This window comes from Triplophysa dalaica, chromosome 10, assembly GCF_015846415.1.
Source record: "Triplophysa dalaica isolate WHDGS20190420 chromosome 10, ASM1584641v1, whole genome shotgun sequence".
NCBI classification, from domain to species: Eukaryota; Metazoa; Chordata; class Actinopteri; order Cypriniformes; family Nemacheilidae; genus Triplophysa; species Triplophysa dalaica.
Genome location: NC_079551.1, coordinates 17166868 through 17186710, shown reverse-complemented (window position 1 = coordinate 17186710; position 19843 = coordinate 17166868). Strand labels below are relative to the sequence as shown.

Below are 19843 nucleotides of genomic sequence, written 5' to 3'. Positions count from 1 at the left end.
TTGCCATGGTTAATTTTAGTCTAGGAACTAACGCTGTACAAATTTGAGCTAATACATTCGCGGGTGTTGCTCGATCTCTTTCTCCTCATCTGATAGCTTCTGCACGCGTCTGAAGTTAATGTAAGCGTTTACATTTGTTACCTGCGTTTTGTGAGTTTGTTAAGATGTTTATTGCCTTGCTTCTGGGTCCATTGCAGGTGTTAATTTACCTGGAATTGATAAACAAGAGGTTGTTCTCATCAAACTCCCTGGTTGTCACTGTGGCGGTGACGTGGCTTAAAGGGGATTAATTGCTAGAATATTCAGATGGAAATATCGACGGGAATATTTCAGTTTATTTATTAATATATATATATATATATATATATATATATTTACATATTTATTAGAAATTAGGCACTACGAGAATGCTAAAAATAAATTTGGACAAGTGTAATTTCCCGACATTATTATTTATATATATTTATATAGGCTAGGCTATATGTCACAGACACATTGACTGAAGCAGTCCCTGTATTTTTCAGGATTTTTCTATTCTCCAAAGAGATCGAATACTAATAATTAAAGTCCTTTATACCTGCAACTTTATTTGTGCTTTAGAGGGATTGTTTGTACATGAATAAAGGCCGATGAAAAAATGCAAACACTACATTTCCATTCATATTTATTTGGAACATATTTTTATCCAAAGCAACTAACCAATAACATTTTATCAGTTTTGCGCTGCTAAAAGAGTTAAAAGACCGTTTCCAAAAGAAAACACCTGGTAAGATTTACAATAAAGATACATTCTAATTTATATTAAATGATAAAAAAGTCAGTTTGTTTGCAAACTCTTAAGATTACATTGTCTTGCTTCAAGCCTGTCAATAGTACTAATACAAATGGTTGTAAATAAGAAAAATAATTGGATTTCTAAGAATATGATAATTCGGAAAACCAATGGATTTTGATGAATTGGGTGGTTTCCTATGAGCCGAGCCGAGGAATAATCCTAGATCTTATAAAACCTGTTTAATATATTAAATATAATAAAATGGCTATAAAGGATTCAAACAAACATTGTAATATTTTTCAGTCAGTTCAGACACTGTAAGTCATTTGGAAGGTGTAACTGAAGCCTCTTGAAAAACTGGTTCACCTAAAAATGAAAGTTCATTATATTCCAAACCTATTTCCTGTTTTCTGTTTTCTGTCTTAATTTTTCCATGGATTTACAATTGATGAAATAAACTTAAACCATATCATAACCTCTGAAGTCATACAGACCATTATTATTGGTCTTCTTCAGCTTAATTTGAACGTCACATGCTTATGACAAGATCTTTATTGTTTAAAAGTATTGTTCAAAAGATGGAACCTGCTCTTTCTTTCTTTTTCAGCTGCGCAATTCATGTCCTATAAAAGGTTTGTCGTCAGTCTCATGGTCTTAGGAACCGGTGTGCTGATCTATTTAACACACACCCATCTACTAACAAATTGGTTGAACCTCGAGGAAGTGAACCAAAATAAGGATGCTGTTCAAAACAAAACAAGTGTAGACCTTAGGGAAGAACCAAACAAAAACCCTGCTGAGGAGAAACTAGAACCTTTTCAGAAGGAACCAGGAATGTACCATGTTGCTTACCCCCGAAATTACAAATTCATCATCGACCAGCAACATATATGTGAACAGAAAAAACCTTTCATGGTGGTTATTGTCCCAGTTCCCCCTAATAACATGGAGGTTCGCAATGCCATCAGAAAAACATGGGGTGGAGAAACGTTTTTCGGCGACAAGGTGGTCCTGGTTCTGTTTCTCCTGGGCTCACGGAGTGGAACAGATGAAGAGACTTTGCAGGATCAACTCCAGAAAGAAAACCAGCAGTACCGAGACCTACTGCAGAGTAACTTCCACGATACCTATAGGAATTTAACCATTAAAACTATGATAATGATGGAATGGCTGTTTACAAAGTGTCCTCAGGCATCTTACGCCATAAAGGTGGACGCAGACGTCCTCCTCAACATAAAAAACCTCATAGGCATGCTTGTGAATCTGAAAACACTGCAACGGAACTACATGACAGGTCTAGTGTGGTATCAAAGCTCTGTTATAAGAGACCCGTCCAACAAATTTTATCTCCCTCATGACGTATTTGCAAAAGACACATATCCTCCGTATCCTTTAGGGATGTGTTACATATTTTCTACGGATCTACCGGAGAAATTTCTACAAGAATCAAAGGAACTTGAACCTATTTATATAGAAGATGCATATCTTGGTTTGTGCCTGGAGCGTTTGGGTATCGTCCCAACCAAACCACCAAATATTGACCAGTTTGTGGTCAAACCCCCGCAGCAGTACAATCGCTGTTACTTTTCTGGACTTATAGCGGTGATGACAGAGAGCACAGATCAGCTGGTGACATATTGGACAGATATGAACACTTCTAGCGCACCCTGCTGAGGTGATATTGTGTGATATTGTGGGTGCACAATATCACACATTAAAGTAAAGCATCCCGAGACATGTGTGGGGTTGATCTCAGACAAGAGAATGGGCTCACTCACAATTTTGCCTAAAGAACACAGCCATGAACAAAGAATGGTACAAAAACCTCCTCAGAGAGCAACTTCTGCCATGATGGAGCACCTTGCCATAAGACAAAAAAATGTCATAATGTCAATAAAAGGCTTTGAAACTTATGAAATGCTTGTAATTATACTTCATTTTACTATAATAACATTTGTCAAAAACATAAAAATCTCTGAAGCAGTAGACTTGGTGAAAATTTATATTTGTCATTCTCAAAAAATGTGGCCACAACTGTACAACCATTTCAGTCTTCTTAGATGATATGTTACATGCATAATATAAAATGCGCTCTCATTTGTACTTCTGCTAAACGAATAATGTAAATTCAAGATTCAAAGGCAACAAACACAGCAGAAAAAAGCCACAGGATTATTTTATTTTTTTAATTATCTTTACCAGAGGGCGAGGTTAACATTAATGCATATTAATTATTTATGTTATATATAATAAAAAATACTAATTTATAAAACCTTAACCTAGAAACACACAACAGATTTGTGTTTGTTGTAGAGCATGTTAAATAAGCATAAATCTCAAGATTCAAAGAGCAGTCACCATTAAAGTTTCCAACGTTCAATTAATAAGAAAGTGGACATTTCTATCAACAATGTCAGTCACTCATCTTTCCCATAATAATTTGCATAATAAACCACCATACTATGAATCAAAGATCATCTCTCACACTAATAGTCTATCGCATTTATCACACCCTATAGTTCCTTTTAACATTTATGATGGTGATCAAGTGATTCAGGGATAAAAATCTTCAGATGTTGAATTTTTTTAATGGCTACATGTCATTGCATTGTGAAGGGGAACCATTACAGATCTCAGCCAGAATCTGATCTCCGTCTTTATAGCATGGACATAGTCAGCCACTAGAGGGAGACAAAACACAATTTTAATAGCAGTCACCTCAGCATAGAACATCTCATACTACCCTATTACTACATCCCACAATTCACTACATTCAAAAGTTGTAATTTCTAAAACGGGCCCTAAAACAGTTTCTAATAATCGCAAACTTTGTCGTCAGATCACAGGCCCGTATTAATGCTATGAACTCTGCTGCTTGAGCCGAATTTAAGTGTAGAACAAAATCCACTTCAGTGGTGTGTTTGACAGAGTTTTCTGATCGATCAAACCCCTCAGGTGCCTATTATGAATCGCGCAGTCAGGTATCCACGGTCTACAAAAGTTAATCAGTCCAAGGAAGCTTTTGAGCTGCTGCACTGTTCGTGGGGACTTAACATTTCTGATTGGATATTGCTCTGAGACCCTGCATCAGCACATGTTCCAAATAGGTCACCTTAGTTTTGACCCATTGCAGTTTCTCTTTCGAGGCTTTAAGCAAGTTTCAGCAAGTAAATTGCAAATAATTAAAGATGCTTTCTCACAGTCCTCCTCTGTCTCCCCTGACACGAGGATGTCATCTGCAAACTGAAGCACACACACTGTTGAAGGCAAATCAGTCATTTTGGCCAAAGTTCTGTGCACTGCTGCAGAAAAAACAGCAGGTGAGTCCTTATATCCCTGTGCAAGGCGTTTCCACGATTATTGTTGCCATTTAAATGTAAAAGCTAACAAAGGCTGAGTCTCTGGGTGTGGTATAGAGAAAAAAGCTGCACACAAATCAATTACTGTAAAATACTTATGCGAGTATGGTACAGAACAGTCGGAACATCAGGTAAAATTGGTGCGAGTGGTATGATTAACTGATTAACTGCTCGCAAATCTTGAGTTAATAGCCAAGTTTTCCCATCGGCTTTCACAACAGGATTAATTGGTGTGTTGTATGGTCCCGCTGAAGCCGTCTGCTAATATTGATAAAACTGCTCACTTTAGTCAAGATTAGATTAGATTAGAATAGATTCAACTTTATTGTCATTACACATATACAAGTACAGTGTAACGAAATGTAGTTTAGGTCTAACCAGAAGTGCAATTAGCAAGTGCAGGATATACAGTGTTAATAAATACAGAATACAATATTAGGGAAATACTATACAAATGTTCTATAACAATAGACAGTCGGTATGTACTATGGACAATATATACAGAAGGATATATACTGTGAACATTAATGTACAGGTGGATATGAACAGATAATAATTTAGACTATACAATAGTGCAAGTGACTTAAGTGTGGATTAATAACAGACATTAGCTATTAATGTTACAGTTCAGTACATGAGTTAGTGCAGTTATTGAAGTTACAGTGCAGTAGACGAGGTAATGCAGTTCTGAATGTTACAGTGCAGTAGATGAGTTAGTGCAGTTATTGAAGTTACAGTGCAGTAGACGATGTAATGCAGTTCTGAATGTTATAGTGCAGTAGATGAGGTAGTCCAGTTATTGAAGTTACAGTGCAGTAGATGAGTACAGGCAGTTAATAGAGTTACTGAGTTACTAATACAGTAATTGAAGTTATGGTGCAATAGATGAGTACACACTAAGAATTGCTGGGTTAGAAAATAACCCAACCTTAACCCAGCTGCTGGGTAACTATGGGACAGAACACGCGCTGGGTTATTTTGACCCAAGTGCTGGGTTGGACCATTTGACCCAAAATGCTGGGTTGTTTGTTTGACCCAACTAGTGGGTCGGGTTAACTGTGTTTCTGGGTTAACATAACCTAAACATTGGGTTATATGTTTTCCCATTGCCTTGCTACTTTTATATTTACCAATAAAAATAAATAATCTCAAGGGAATGTAACATTATTATATTTTTTCTGTAATACAATTACACAAAACAAATGCAATTGTAAATATGCATTTTTATTAAATTTATTTCTTTACATTTATTGAATGGGTGCAATTGTCATACATTTCATCCAACACCTACAGACACATAAAAACAAGTTTTTGTAGATCAGTTTCTTTAAAAACACAAAACTGGGTGAATTAGGCACTGTAGATTCCTATTCTATATGTCAACATTGCAGCATTAGAACACTCAAAAATATATTATTGGCACATGAGAATCAGTCCAAACAGTGTGCCATTAAAACTATGCCAAACAACAGACAATACATGTGACAACTTAAAGCATGTTACAAGTGTCCAGAAAAAACTGTTGTCCTCAAAAACTTCCCTCTTCACTCATGTCCATCAATATGATAAACTGCATGCCGGAGAAATTTCTAAGTAGGAAGAGACTGCTTAGTTAACATCAAGCACAGAAAAGGACTTGAAACAGATCAACTTAGCAACAAGTCTTTCTCAATGGCATGTCCGGAAACAATGGCGAAGGTCTGGGATGTCGTTGCTGCCTCGTCCCAAAGGCACAAAATGTGCAGAATACATCACTGTTCTCTGCATTTTGCAAGTATTCCACCATGAAAGTCCCCACCTGTTAAATATATGACAGTTAGTCTTAAAACATAACTAAAATTTAAGTTAAAATGCATTAAATGAACAAACACAGAGGCCTTATAAAAATGCTAATTTTAGAAGAAAATTTCAAACTTCACTTTTAGTATTTTACTTCATTCACTACATTCATACTGTATATCATTTACTTCTGAGGATATACATATATCACACAGTGATGGCCAAAACTATTAGAACACTAGTATTTTTACCAGCTGGAAAATGGAATAAAAGTCAGTTATTTCTATCGTTTGCTGTCGTGTGTCAGAAGATAATTTCTGTTTCATTTTCCAAACATTATTCTTGTCATTAATTGTAATAATCAGTGAGATTAAGAGGCATAGCTTTTAGCTAATGCAGCTAACGGTAACGTTACCTGAGGGAAAAAAGCGCGAAAATGCTAAATTTTAAATTATTGCTAGTTGGTTGGATCCGGCACGTCACAGACACTTGAAAAAATATCCCCTTAGATTAAGTTTTGTATGAAATTATCTAATTCTGACTAAACATTACAAAGCCATACAGTAGACAAACAGTAACCAAACTATACCATGTATTTCTGACCTAAGGCTAGTTCATACATTTCCATGAGGATTTAACGTGAAGGATAAAAACCTTTTAAAGTAAAAATATGCACACGTACACACATATATATATATATAACATAACGATAAAGCGATTGTTAAGCATGCTAAGCTGCTAAATTACTTAACGTTAATCAATCACAGAATAAAACACTTCCTCCGCACAGAGACAGATCAAATACTGCATTAAACAGTAAAATCAGTGTGCTCTTTACAGAAATAACCCAGCATTTTTTAGAGTGTAGATGCCGTTAATAGAGTAACAGTGCAGTAGATGAGTTTGTGCAGTTATTGAAGTTACAGTGCAGTAGATGAGGTAATGCAGTTATGGGAGTAGTCCATTAGTGCAAATGAGCATTCAGTAATATTCCTTGTGTGCAGTGAGCAGCATAGAGTGCAAATTATGCTGTGTGTGTGTAAACAGTCCGGTAGAGCAGATACATGAAGTACTGGTTAGAGGTGCTCCGATTGATCGGTCGCCGATCATAATCGGCCGATAATCACTTTGGGAAGTATGATCGGCGGTCTCTAAAAGGCCGATCCAGAAAAGCCGATCAGATGACGCAAAATTGACGAGACATTTATTTTACGCGATATGAAAATGGCTTCACCGGTCTGGCAATTCTACAAGGTGTGTGAAATAGACAATGCTTTATCAATCTGATACGTGTGTACTATGTGAATTCAACGATGCGAGAAGCACCCAAAACATTTTTACACCAACAACCTCTTTAGACGTTTGAGGGTTAGTCACGTAAAGGAGTGCGAGTAGTTTTCAAAGTTAGCCTCGCGCAAAGTGAGAGGGCAGTTCAGCAGCTCGAGCGCCACTCTGCTGCAGAGATCGCGTCAACCGAAGATTCATTTGTTCTACCAGTGAAAGAAATATCTGATGGCAATCGTCATTTTGACGGACTACAATAAAGGCGATTTGTAATTCCCCTTTTTATCATTTCGTGTCATTAGAACGTGATCGTGAATGAACGTGATTGTGAGCGGAAGGAGGTAGACTATCGCGAAGGGACGTGTGTTTCTATTCATGATCTTACTCTTAAATGTCTGCTCAGTTTTGCTAAACGCGCATGTGGTCAACAGAGACTCGAGATGCATCCATCACTCCCCGCATACACACAGGCGCGCTGTGGAGTTTTTACTTCATAAAATAGCGTCTTTTTGTATCAATAATAGCTTTCAGTCAGAGGAAAAATTTCTCTGCGTTTTCTCTGTTCAGTGAAGCAGCACATATATGTGAAAACGGACAACAAAAGAAGTCTTATTGGTACATTTTTGGAAAATACGATTTTTACATAATTTGAAAGCTGAATAATTAAGCTTTCTATTGATGTATAAGTTGTCATGATATGATCATATCTGGCGGAGGTATACCCGTTTACAACTCTGGAATCTGAGGGTGCAAAATATTCAAAATATTGAGAAAATTGCCTTTGAAGTTGTTAATAAAAGGCCCTGTTAATGGCCATCCACTTACAAAAATAAAGTTTTGATATATTTAATATATTGAATTTACAAAATATCTTAATGGAACATGAGAAAAATCGATCATTTTGACCCATACAATGTATTTTTGACTATAACTAAAAATAATCCTGTGCTCCTTGGTTTCGTGATCCAGGGTCACATATGACCAAACCACAGCTTTCTTGTGAGTACAAAACACCTTTTACAGGCACCTGTCATTGTTATTGTATGGACATAAGAACATAAACATTTGCTTGTAATTAGACTATTATTTTATGTCCGACAACAGAAACATTGAAAATGAAAAATGAGAAGTCTAAGTCTAGCGCAACCTCTCCTCAGCTGTCAGTAACGGAGACATTTTTTAAAGCATCAACCCTTCTGCAAGGAAAGTAAGAAGCATAAAGAAATATCATATTATCAGATAAAATAATGTAATAAATTTGCTTTGATCATGGCCACTTTATACTGTGGAAGACAAAGGGTTTCTGGGACTCATGTCGCATGCTGCTATGTTTTATGAACGTATGTGGTAACACTTTCCTTGAAGCATGTATGTTTAATGCATTATAAAAGCAGTTTTAAAGCAGTGTAATGCACATTTTAATGCATTGTAATGTCTAATAGATAATTGTTATTACAGTTAATACATTATAACACTAAGCAATTCATTGTAACACGACACATTTTAAATTGGTTATAATTATTTACAACTACATATAATGCATTACAACACACATTATGAATATTAATAATGCATTTTACCCTTTAATAACTCTTTATAATGCATTATACATAAATGCTTCAAGGAAAGTGTTACCAAATATGTTACTTACTAATATTCATTAGTTAATTCATGACACTTTCTCTTTTGGTACTCAGAAAGCTTCAAGTAGTTCCTATAATCGGTGATCGGTATCGGTAGATCGGCAGAGATCGCAGTCATGTCAAAGTTACATCCCTAATCTGTAAAATCTTGCATATGTTTTTATGTATTCTTGTATATGTGATGCGTTACAAAGATATGATGCTTTGTAAAAAATATTGTATTGTGGTCGACACTACTGACAGTCCTGTTTTTTCATGGAGTACATCCGTGAAGGCATGCTGCACCCGGAAACAGGCGCTTGTGAACCACTTGGCTGTCCACATGTCGGCAAAGAATCGACGGATGCCTGTAAACTGGATAGGAAAGAAAAAACTACTTTTCGATCAAAAAAGTAATATCCATACCTAATTTATGCAACATGTCACGACCTAAAAGATTTAATGGAGCACCTGGAATAATTGAGAATTTGTGAAAAAAAATGTAATACCAGAGGCTTTAACCTCCAATGGAGGTGTCACAGCACAGCCAATGTTAGTTCCGGAAATTCCCACACAGTGAATTATTTGACATCACTCTGTGGGCATCCCTATGCTTGGTTCGGGCGCCACTGGGTTCGATATGTAGCACCCGAGTTCTCAAAAAATTGAGCCGCTGATTCTAAGGCTGCCTGTTTAGTGCTTGCTGCAAAGAATAAATCCTGTTGGCTTCCTAAACGTTCATCAAGAGTAGGCCGGAGGCTTTTCTGACAACAATCGCTTTTGGTTTGAAACATAAGCAACAATTTGGGTTTTTTTCGGGACCCTGGTCCCAAACCTTTTTCTGGTCTTTCCATACGGCATAAGCTTTCACTTAATGCATAGTTAATGAACAGCAGCTACGCTAATTATTCTCCTTCTGCCTTCGCCTCGGGATGCCCATCCGCCAGGTCCAGATGATCGACATATGACCATATGACATATAGCAGATTGTGGGCTCTCCCTCTTCCTCATGGATATTTGCTCTGTGGCTTCTGGTCGTGGTCACTGAGTGCAGCTATGACACATCAGAGGGGATCTGGTCCTCCCGGCTTAGCCTGGTTTCTCCCAAGGTTTTTTTCCTCCATTAATCAATCATTGGAGTTTGGGTTCCTCTCCACAGCAGGGCAGTGTTGGCTTGCTCACTGGGAGACTGCATTTATTTATTTATTAATTAGATATTATTAGAATGATCTTTCTTGTTCTATAAACACCATGCACTGTGCTGTGTTTTACCTTTTTTTTTTTTTATCTGTTTGCCCCTGTAAAGCTGCTTTGAAAAAATGCACATTGTGAAAAGCGCTATATAAATAAACTTGAATTGAATGTATGGATAATCCCATAATGGGTTGCCCCAACCTTCTTTCACCATGCCCTTTGCCAATTAAATTCCATGATCAGAAAATGAACCGCCCTCGGATAGGGAACCTCAATTTTCATTTTCATTTCCTCTGACCATCCTGCGAGGCTGCTAACAAACAGAAACAGTCTTGAAACAGAACTCCCCATCTTTCACTTCAATACCGGCACTGACACAAATAATACAACAAAAATAACAGCAACATAAACTTTGAAAAGTTTCCGTTCTAGGTAGCAATATATATTATATAACTCTTGTGTTCAATCGACCAACAGTTTCAACTATAGTGCATGTATCGTATTGTGATCGTGGGTGATCTATTAAATTCACCGATCACAATGTATCAACATACAGTAATAGTGATATCAATTATTTGTTTCCCAGTTTAATACAACCTAATCAATGATTATTTTTTCAGAATAAACATCAAACAGATTTTTCTTCTGAGTAACAAAGCCTATTTTTCTGAATAGCAAGGCAGCACCGCGATCCCCAAAATAGATTAGATTAGTGTAGTAGAGTAGGCGGGGCGAGACCGTGGTTCGAGTCCGGTGAGTAATTGTGAATTAGCGCCAGCTGTGCGCACACCGGCCTCGAATCACGTAGGAGATGGGAGCATATAAAAGGAACGAGTGACCGGACCGTCGAAGAGAGAGAACCGGGCCCGAACTTGTTTTACATTTGTATTTATATTTATATTTGTTGTTTATGTTATCTCGCCGGCGGTCGTCCGTGAGGGGCCGCCGGCTGTTATTATTTATATAAAAATTTTGTGTTTAATGTCTGCCGGTTCCCGCCTCCTTCCTTCCATTTTATTGAGCTTTGTTACATTGGTGCCAAACCCGGGAGGAAGGAGAGACATGCTGTCGGAGATTCCTCGCCGCCGAGTGGCCTCGCGGTGCCGGAGAGTTCGGGCAGCGCGGACGAAGGGCGTCCGCCAGTGGCTGCCCGAAGCGGTGGCTCTGGGAAACGGAAGTGCACAGTGCGGCCACCGTCAAACCTTCGGTGGAACGGCGACCTTTGCTGCCGCGCCCCTGGGTCGCGGTGGGGTGGCTTTCGTCCAAGCGGGAGCGGTGGAGTTGCCGCCGTCCGCCAGAGGCCGGAGCCTGCATCCGTCACCCGAGGGGGAGGAGCAGGGGGCGGAAGCGCCGAATGCGGCCACCGCCCGCCAGAGGCCGGAGCCTCCGTCTGTCCGCCCAAGGGGGCGGAGCAGGGGACGGGGAACCCGCCCCGACTCCCAGATTAAGGAGGAGCCACCGCCGGCCGCCAGGGGGCGGACGGTCGAGCCGTCCAACCAAAGCCCCAGGGCCACCGCAAGGCACCGCGAAAGAGTACTCCGGCTGGTTGAGGAACAAGTGGCAGCATGTCAGGGAACCGGACTATAATTTTTTTTTTTCCTCTCTCCCCTCTCTCTTTCCGGTCGCTCCGAGGGCTCCCGTCTCCGTTGTCTCGTCTCGTCGCTGCATACCCCCCACCCCACCCCCCCCGAAGGAGGGGGAGGGAGCTTGCACAGTCGCGGGGGTACCCCCGGCCTGTGAGGGGTGATGGGGGTATGTAGTAGAGTAGGCGGGGCGAGACCGTGGTTCGAGTCCGGTGAGTAATTGTGAATTAGCACCAGCTGTGCGCACACCGGCCTCGAATCACGTAGGAGATGGGAGCATATAAAAGGAACGAGCGACCGGACCGTCGAAGAGAGAGGACCGGGCCCAAACTTGTTTTACGTTGTATTTATATTTATATTTGTTGTTTATGTTGTTTCGCCGGCGGTCGTCCGTGAGGGGCCGCCGGCTGTTATTATTTATATTAAAATTTTGTGTTTAATGTCTGCCGGTTCCCGCCTCCTTCCTTCCATTTTATTGAGCTTTGTTACAATTAGATTCAACTTTATTGTCATTACACATATACAAGTACAGTGTAACGGAATGTAGTTTAGGTCTAACCAGAAGTGCAATTAGCAAGTGCAGGATATACAGTGTGAATAAATACAGAATACAATATTAAGAAAATACTATACAATGGGCATGTACTATGAAAATATGACAGTCGGTATGTACTATGAACAATATAAACAGAAGGCTATATACTGTGAACATTAATGTACAGGTGTTTAGGAACAGATAACAATTTAGACTATACAATAGTGCAAGTGACTTGAGTGTGCATTAGTTACAGACATTAGCTATTAAAGTTACAGTGCAGTAGATGAGTTGATGCGGTTATTAAAGGTACGGTGCAGTACATGAGTTAATGCAGTTATTGAAGTTATAGTGCAATACATGAGTAGATGCAGTTATACAGTTACAGTGCAGTAGATGAGTTAGTGCAGTTATTGAAGTTACAGTGCAGTAGATGCGTTAATGCAGTTATACAGTTACAGTGCAGTAGATGAGTTAGTGCAGTTATTGAAGTTACAGTGCAGTAGACGCGTTAATGCAGTTATTGAAGTTACAGTGCAGTAGATGAGTTAGTGCTATTATTGAAGTTACAGTCCAGTAGATGCGTTAATGCAGTTATTAAGGTTACAGTGCAGTAGATGAGTTAGTGCAGTTATTGAAGTTACATTGCAGTAGATGAGTTAGTGCAGTTATGGAAGTTACAGTGCAGTAGATGCGTCAATGCGGTTATTAAGGTTACAGTGCAGTGTATGAGTTAGTGCAGTTATTGAAGTTACAGTGTAGTAGATGCGTTAATGCAGTTATTAAGGTTACATTGCAGTAGATGAGTTAGTGCAGTTATTGAAGTTGCAGTGCAGTAGATGCGTTAATGCAGTTATTGAAGTTACAGTGCAGTAGACGCGTTAATGCAGTTATTGAAGTTACAGTGCAGTAGATGAGTTAGTGCTGTTATTGAAGTTACAGTCCAGTAGATGCGTTAATGCAGTTATTAAGGTTACAGTGCAGTAGATGAGTTAGTGCAGTTATTGAAGTTACAGTGCAGTAGATGCGTCAATGCGGTTATTAAGGTTACAGTGCAGTGTATGAGTTAGTGCAGTTATTGAAGTTACAGTGTAGTAGATGCGTTAATGCAGTTATTAAGGTTACATTGCAGTAGATGAGTTAGTGCAGTTATTGAAGTTGCAGTGCAGTAGATGCGTTAATGCAGTTATTGAAGTTACAGTGCAGTAGATGCGTTAATGCAGTTATTAAGGTTACAGTGCAGTAGATGAGATGACAGGCCTGCAGTCGAGTGTGAAAAGGGAGTAGAGAAAGGGGCTCAGTTCGCAGCCCTGTGGTACACCAGTGTTGAGGGTGATGGTGGTAGAGCAGATGTGGTCTAACCTAACAAGCTGAGACATGTTCGTCAGGAAGTCCATAATCCAGTTGCAGGTTGAATTGTTAATGCCTAGGTTTCCAAGTTTGATGATTAGCTTGGAAGGGATGACGGTATAGAATGCAGAGCTGAAGTCTACAAACAGCATGCGTGCATAAGTGTCCTTATTATCCAGAGCACGGAGTGCAGCGCCATGGACACCGCATCATCTGTGCTCCTGTTGCTACGGTAGGCAAATTGGTATGGGTCCAGTGTGGATGGTAAAGAGTCTTTTAGTTGTGACAGGACCAGCCGCTCAAAGCACTTCATAAAAATATATACGGTATAAAAGGAAGATGGCGTGCAGCATTCATTTACCTTTTGTTCTTCAGAGCCATCGCTCATTATTACGAAAACTAAAAGCTTAAAATCTACATTGTCGGAACTACGACATAGAGCAGTAGTTGTCCCAATCTGCAGCAACCTTCCCCTGGGCGTCTCGGTGGTTCCAGAGGTGTTAGAGAGTTTTTCCAAAAAGTCCTTTTCAGGACTGAGCCTTCTCCAGCGCGGCATGTACCGCTGTTCTCTGGGGTGCGGCCCCCATGAGGAGGGGGACGGACACGATAGCTGAATCAATTGTCTTGGCGTCCAGCATGTTGAGGCAGTTTCGTTTACACATCTTGCCCGCACTGCGGACAGATGGTCATCCAGAAGATGCGGTCACGAAATGGTGGCTGGTTCCCGGAGGAAGACAGCCACCATTTCGTATGCTACCCGGGCCGTGACGTCGGTGGCTAAGGCCCCGATGTCCGCCAGTGCTAGCGGCATTAGTGATATGAGGACCTCTGCGAGCGTAAACCCGCCAGCCAAGTGCTCACGGGCCCCTCCAACCCCGACGGTGGCAGACCGTCCGGATCCTCAGGAACGCAGTCGGTAACGATGTGAAACGAAGATGAGACGTCGCTCGCAGCATCGGAGGGAGACTTGCTGGCATCTGACCCTGACGAATCCGTGCTCCCTCCCAGGGGGTGTCAAGCTCAGGAGGAAGCAGACGGGGAGATGTCAGCCATACTAACCCTGGCAGCCGCGAGTATTGGGTTGCAGTGCACAGCACTGCCTATTCCCTAGCGCTCATGGTTGGATACGTGGTTCCTGGGGTCGGAGCGTGGTGCCAAACCGCACCCACCCCCGGTGCTATTCTTCCTGGAGGTGCATGAGGAGCTGTGTAAGACTTGTAAGACCAGGTGGAACGTGCGGTTGCGGTGCAGCTGTGCACCTTTGTCTGTTTTGGAGGACAGCAGTAGGAGAAAGCTGTCTCCAAACAGAGACTGGCGCACTGGATCGTGGATGCCGCCAGGGCGGCATACCGATCACAAGCAGAGGTGCCTCTCTGACAGACATTTGTAGAGCTGCGGGTTGGGCTACGCCCAACGACTTCACAAGGTTTTTCGACCTTCAAGTAAACCCGGTGTCAGCCCACGTCCTGCGTGGCAACTGGTAGAACTGGCATATGGCGGGGCGTATGCCTGTGAAAGCACCGTCCCCACCCTCCAGCAGGTTGGGTCAGCGTGCTATCTACCTCTCTTCTTACCCAACCACTTGGTTAAGAATAGGCATCCCATCCACCTCCCTTCTTACCCAATCACATGGCTAAGAACAGTCATTCCATCCATCACTAAGCATGCACCCCCTGGGGGTCGGCTGGTCAGAGCAGCCTTCCCCATTAGGCCGGGAGAACATATGAACTATCACAGATAGCTCTAACCGGACCTAGTGCAACCGGACGTCTGTAACACCCCCTCCGTGGGCTGTTCCGTATGATGTTTCCTCATGAGATGGTTCCCACTCCTGGTAACCCCAAGAATTCCCCCAGGTTGACCTCCACCTAGCGGTTAACTAATCAGTCCGCACACAACATTGAGAGACCGTCAGAAAGGGAACGTCTCGGTTACGTCTGTAACCTCAGTTCTCTGATGGAGGGAACGAGATGGGTACAGCCCTGACCGGTAACCTCTATAGTAGTCAGAGTTGATAGGTTCTCAAGGGCGAACCCCATCTGTCGGCTCGACACATCGACAGATGGGGTTCGCCCTTGAGAACCTATCAACTCTGACTACTATTGAGGAGGCCAATGAAAAATGCTTGTTACAGACGTAACCGAGACGTTCAAAGAGGTCTTCCCCCTTTCACGGACTGAGCCCCCAACTGTAAGATTATTACTTTTTGTCTAGGTAGAAGGTTAAAGAGTCTAGTCGATGAAACACACAAAGTTGAAGGATCCTGGAGACTAAGAATGACACAGACACAGAAGTGCAGTTCAATCAGAGTCCAACGTTTATTGAATACAGTTCCAATACTTATATTCATAAAAGAGGAAGTAAATGTCATTGAAAGCTATAATGGAAACATACCAGAACTATATTGATATTATTCACGCGAGATAGTTCCTTATTCTCAGATATTCCTAGAACTATATTAATATTATTAGCAAAAGGCAGCACGATGTTCTGAACAATCTGTTAGCTTGGTCAGCACTTAAACTCAAGTAAGGTTAGACATAACTCATGTACAATAATCATTGAAATACATTTCACACAATATGATTCGTGAACAATAATCATCACAATACATTTCACATAATATGTGGGACACAGGCAAAACCCCAATTCTCACAGTTTGTCATCACAATCAACGAATAAAAGGAATAAACGAATAAAAAATACTAGAAATAGTACCGGACACTATGATTTTACAGTACCCAAACCGTATTGGTGTATTCCTAACAAAAAAGTGGTGTACTATACTATACAACGATAACCCCGACCACACATGGCCAAAAGACAGGGGTCCGTGTGTTTGTTTGTTTGATTTGTTTTCCTAGTAATATATGACAATTATTTCAGTTAAATATGTATGCATTATTCTTCGCTTATGCTTTAAATATGAAGTTATAGAATTGGAAAGAAATAAGGTTGGAAATGCACCAATTTTTATGACTGAATTGTGAACTCGATACGGTGTGAGGGAAAGCAACCACAAAAGCAGCTTGGAGACGTTAAGCAGGAGAACAAGTGTGTATAGATCTTTAGATGAGTCATTATACGCAAACAGCGCTGTTTCCCAGACTACACCACTGGGGGAAACTATGGTTGCCATGGTTAATTTTAGTCTAGGAACTAACGCTGTACAAATTTGAGCTAATACATTCGCGGGTGTTGCTCGATCTCTTTCTCCTCATCTGATAGCTTCTGCACGCGTCTGAAGTTAATGTAAGCGTTTACATTTGTTACCTGCGTTTTGTGAGTTTGTTAAGATGTTTATTGCCTTGCTTCTGGGTCCATTGCAGGTGTTAATTTACCTGGAATTGATAAACAAGAGGTTGTTCTCATCAAACTCCCTGGTTGTCACTGTGGCGGTGACGTGGCTTAAAGGGGATTAATTGCTAGAATATTCAGATGGAAATATCGACGGGAATATTTCAGTTTATTTATTAATATATATATATATATATATATATATATATTTACATATTTATTAGAAATTAGGCACTACGAGAATGCTAAAAATAAATTTGGACAAGTGTAATTTCCCGACATTATTATTTATATATATTTATATAGGCTAGGCTATATGTCACAGACACATTGACTGAAGCAGTCCCTGTATTTTTCAGGATTTTTCTATTCTCCAAAGAGATCGAATACTAATAATTAAAGTCCTTTATACCTGCAACTTTATTTGTGCTTTAGAGGGATTGTTTGTACATGAATAAAGGCCGATGAAAAAATGCAAACACTACATTTCCATTCATATTTATTTGGAACATATTTTTATCCAAAGCAACTAACCAATAACATTTTATCAGTTTTGCGCTGCTAAAAGAGTTAAAAGACCGTTTCCAAAAGAAAACACCTGGTAAGATTTACAATAAAGATACATTCTAATTTATATTAAATGATAAAAAAGTCAGTTTGTTTGCAAACTCTTAAGATTACATTGTCTTGCTTCAAGCCTGTCAATAGTACTAATACAAATGGTTGTAAATAAGAAAAATAATTGGATTTCTAAGAATATGATAATTCGGAAAACCAATGGATTTTGATGAATTGGGTGGTTTCCTATGAGCCGAGCCGAGGAATAATCCTAGATCTTATAAAACCTGTTTAATATATTAAATATAATAAAATGGCTATAAAGGATTCAAACAAACATTGTAATATTTTTCAGTCAGTTCAGACACTGTAAGTCATTTGGAAGGTGTAACTGAAGCCTCTTGAAAAAACTGGTTCACCTAAAAATGAAAGTTCATTATATTCCAAACCTATTTCCTGTTTTCTGTTTTCTGTCTTAATTTTTCCATGGATTTACAATTGATGAAATAAACTTAAACCATATCATAACCTCTGAAGTCATACAGACCATTATTATTGGTCTTCTTCAGCTTAATTTGAACGTCACATGCTTATGACAAGATCTTTATTGTTTAAAAGTATTGTTCAAAAGATGGAACCTGCTCTTTCTTTCTTTTTCAGCTGCGCAATTCATGTCCTATAAAAGGTTTGTCGTCAGTCTCATGGTCTTAGGAACCGGTGTGCTGATCTATTTAACACACACCCATCTACTAACAAATTGGTTGAACCTCGAGGAAGTGAACCAAAATAAGGATGCTGTTCAAAACAAAACAAGTGTAGACCTTAGGGAAGAACCAAACAAAAACCCTGCTGAGGAGAAACTAGAACCTTTTCAGAAGGAACCAGGAATGTACCATGTTGCTTACCCCCGAAATTACAAATTCATCATCGACCAGCAACATATATGTGAACAGAAAAAACCTTTCATGGTGGTTATTGTCCCAGTTCCCCCTAATAACATGGAGGTTCGCAATGCCATCAGAAAAACATGGGGTGGAGAAACGTTTTTCGGCGACAAGGTGGTCCTGGTTCTGTTTCTCCTGGGCTCACGGAGTGGAACAGATGAAGAGACTTTGCAGGATCAACTCCAGAAAGAAAACCAGCAGTACCGAGACCTACTGCAGAGTAACTTCCACGATACCTATAGGAATTTAACCATTAAAACTATGATAATGATGGAATGGCTGTTTACAAAGTGTCCTCAGGCATCTTACGCCATAAAGGTGGACGCAGACGTCCTCCTCAACATAAAAAACCTCATAGGCATGCTTGTGAATCTGAAAACACTGCAACGGAACTACATGACAGGTCTAGTGTGGTATCAAAGCTCTGTTATAAGAGACCCGTCCAACAAATTTTATCTCCCTCATGACGTATTTGCAAAAGACACATATCCTCCGTATCCTTTAGGGATGTGTTACATATTTTCTACGGATCTACCGGAGAAATTTCTACAAGAATCAAAGGAACTTGAACCTATTTATATAGAAGATGCATATCTTGGTTTGTGCCTGGAGCGTTTGGGTATCGTCCCAACCAAACCACCAAATATTGACCAGTTTGTGGTCAAACCCCCGCAGCAGTACAATCGCTGTTACTTTTCTGGACTTATAGCGGTGATGACAGAGAGCACAGATCAGCTGGTGACATATTGGACAGATATGAACACTTCTAGCGCACCCTGCTGAGGTGATATTGTGTGATATTGTGGGTGCACAATATCACACATTAAAGTAAAGCATCCCGAGACATGTGTGGGGTTGATCTCAGACAAGAGAATGGGCTCACTCACAATTTTGCCTAAAGAACACAGCCATGAACAAAGAATGGTACAAAAACCTCCTCAGAGAGCAACTTCTGCCATGATGGAGCACCTTGCCATAAGACAAAAAAATGTCATAATGTCAATAAAAGGCTTTGAAACTTATGAAATGCTTGTAATTATACTTCATTTTACTATAATAACATTTGTCAAAAACATAAAAATCTCTGAAGCAGTAGACTTGGTGAAAATTTATATTTGTCATTCTCAAAAAATGTGGCCACAACTGTACAACCATTTCAGTCTTCTTAGATGATATGTTACATGCATAATATAAAATGCGCTCTCATTTGTACTTCTGCTAAACGAATAATGTAAATTCAAGATTCAAAGGCAACAAACACAGCAGAAAAAAGCCACAGGATTATTTTATTTTTTTAATTATCTTTACCAGAGGGCGAGGTTAACATTAATGCATATTAATTATTTATGTTATATATAATAAAAAATACTAATTTATAAAACCTTAACCTAGAAACACACAACAGATTTGTGTTTGTTGTAGAGCATGTTAAATAAGCATAAATCTCAAGATTCAAAGAGCAGTCACCATTAAAGTTTCCAACGTTCAATTAATAAGAAAGTGGACATTTCTATCAACAATGTCAGTCACTCATCTTTCCCATAATAATTTGCATAATAAACC

At 39.9% G+C, this 19843-nt stretch overlaps 2 protein-coding genes and 1 long non-coding RNA gene across 3 annotated transcripts; 2 read left to right on the top strand and 1 right to left on the bottom strand.

Moving 5' to 3' along the window:
* On the top strand, positions 1-2449 carry LOC130430488 (beta-1,3-galactosyltransferase 1-like). Its single transcript, XM_056759603.1, has 2 exons — positions 1-120; positions 1383-2449. The coding sequence occupies exon 2, from the start codon at positions 1394-1396 to the stop codon at positions 2447-2449; it is 1056 nt and encodes a 351-aa protein (XP_056615581.1). The 5' UTR covers positions 1-120; positions 1383-1393.
* Positions 2450-5339: 2890 nt separating this feature from the next.
* On the bottom strand, positions 5340-6633 carry LOC130430463 (uncharacterized). The gene is made up of 2 exons (XR_008907807.1): positions 6329-6633; positions 5340-5932 (listed from the first exon to the last, which is right to left on the bottom strand). It is a non-coding gene; the product is annotated as an uncharacterized LOC130430463 (long non-coding RNA).
* Positions 6634-16613: 9980 nt separating this feature from the next.
* Positions 16614-19063, top strand: LOC130430490 (beta-1,3-galactosyltransferase 1-like). Its single transcript, XM_056759604.1, has 2 exons — positions 16614-16733; positions 17997-19063. Exon 2 carries the CDS (start codon positions 18008-18010, stop codon positions 19061-19063), a length of 1056 nt encoding a protein of 351 aa, XP_056615582.1. The 5' UTR covers positions 16614-16733; positions 17997-18007.
* Positions 19064-19843: the final 780 nt, after the last annotated feature.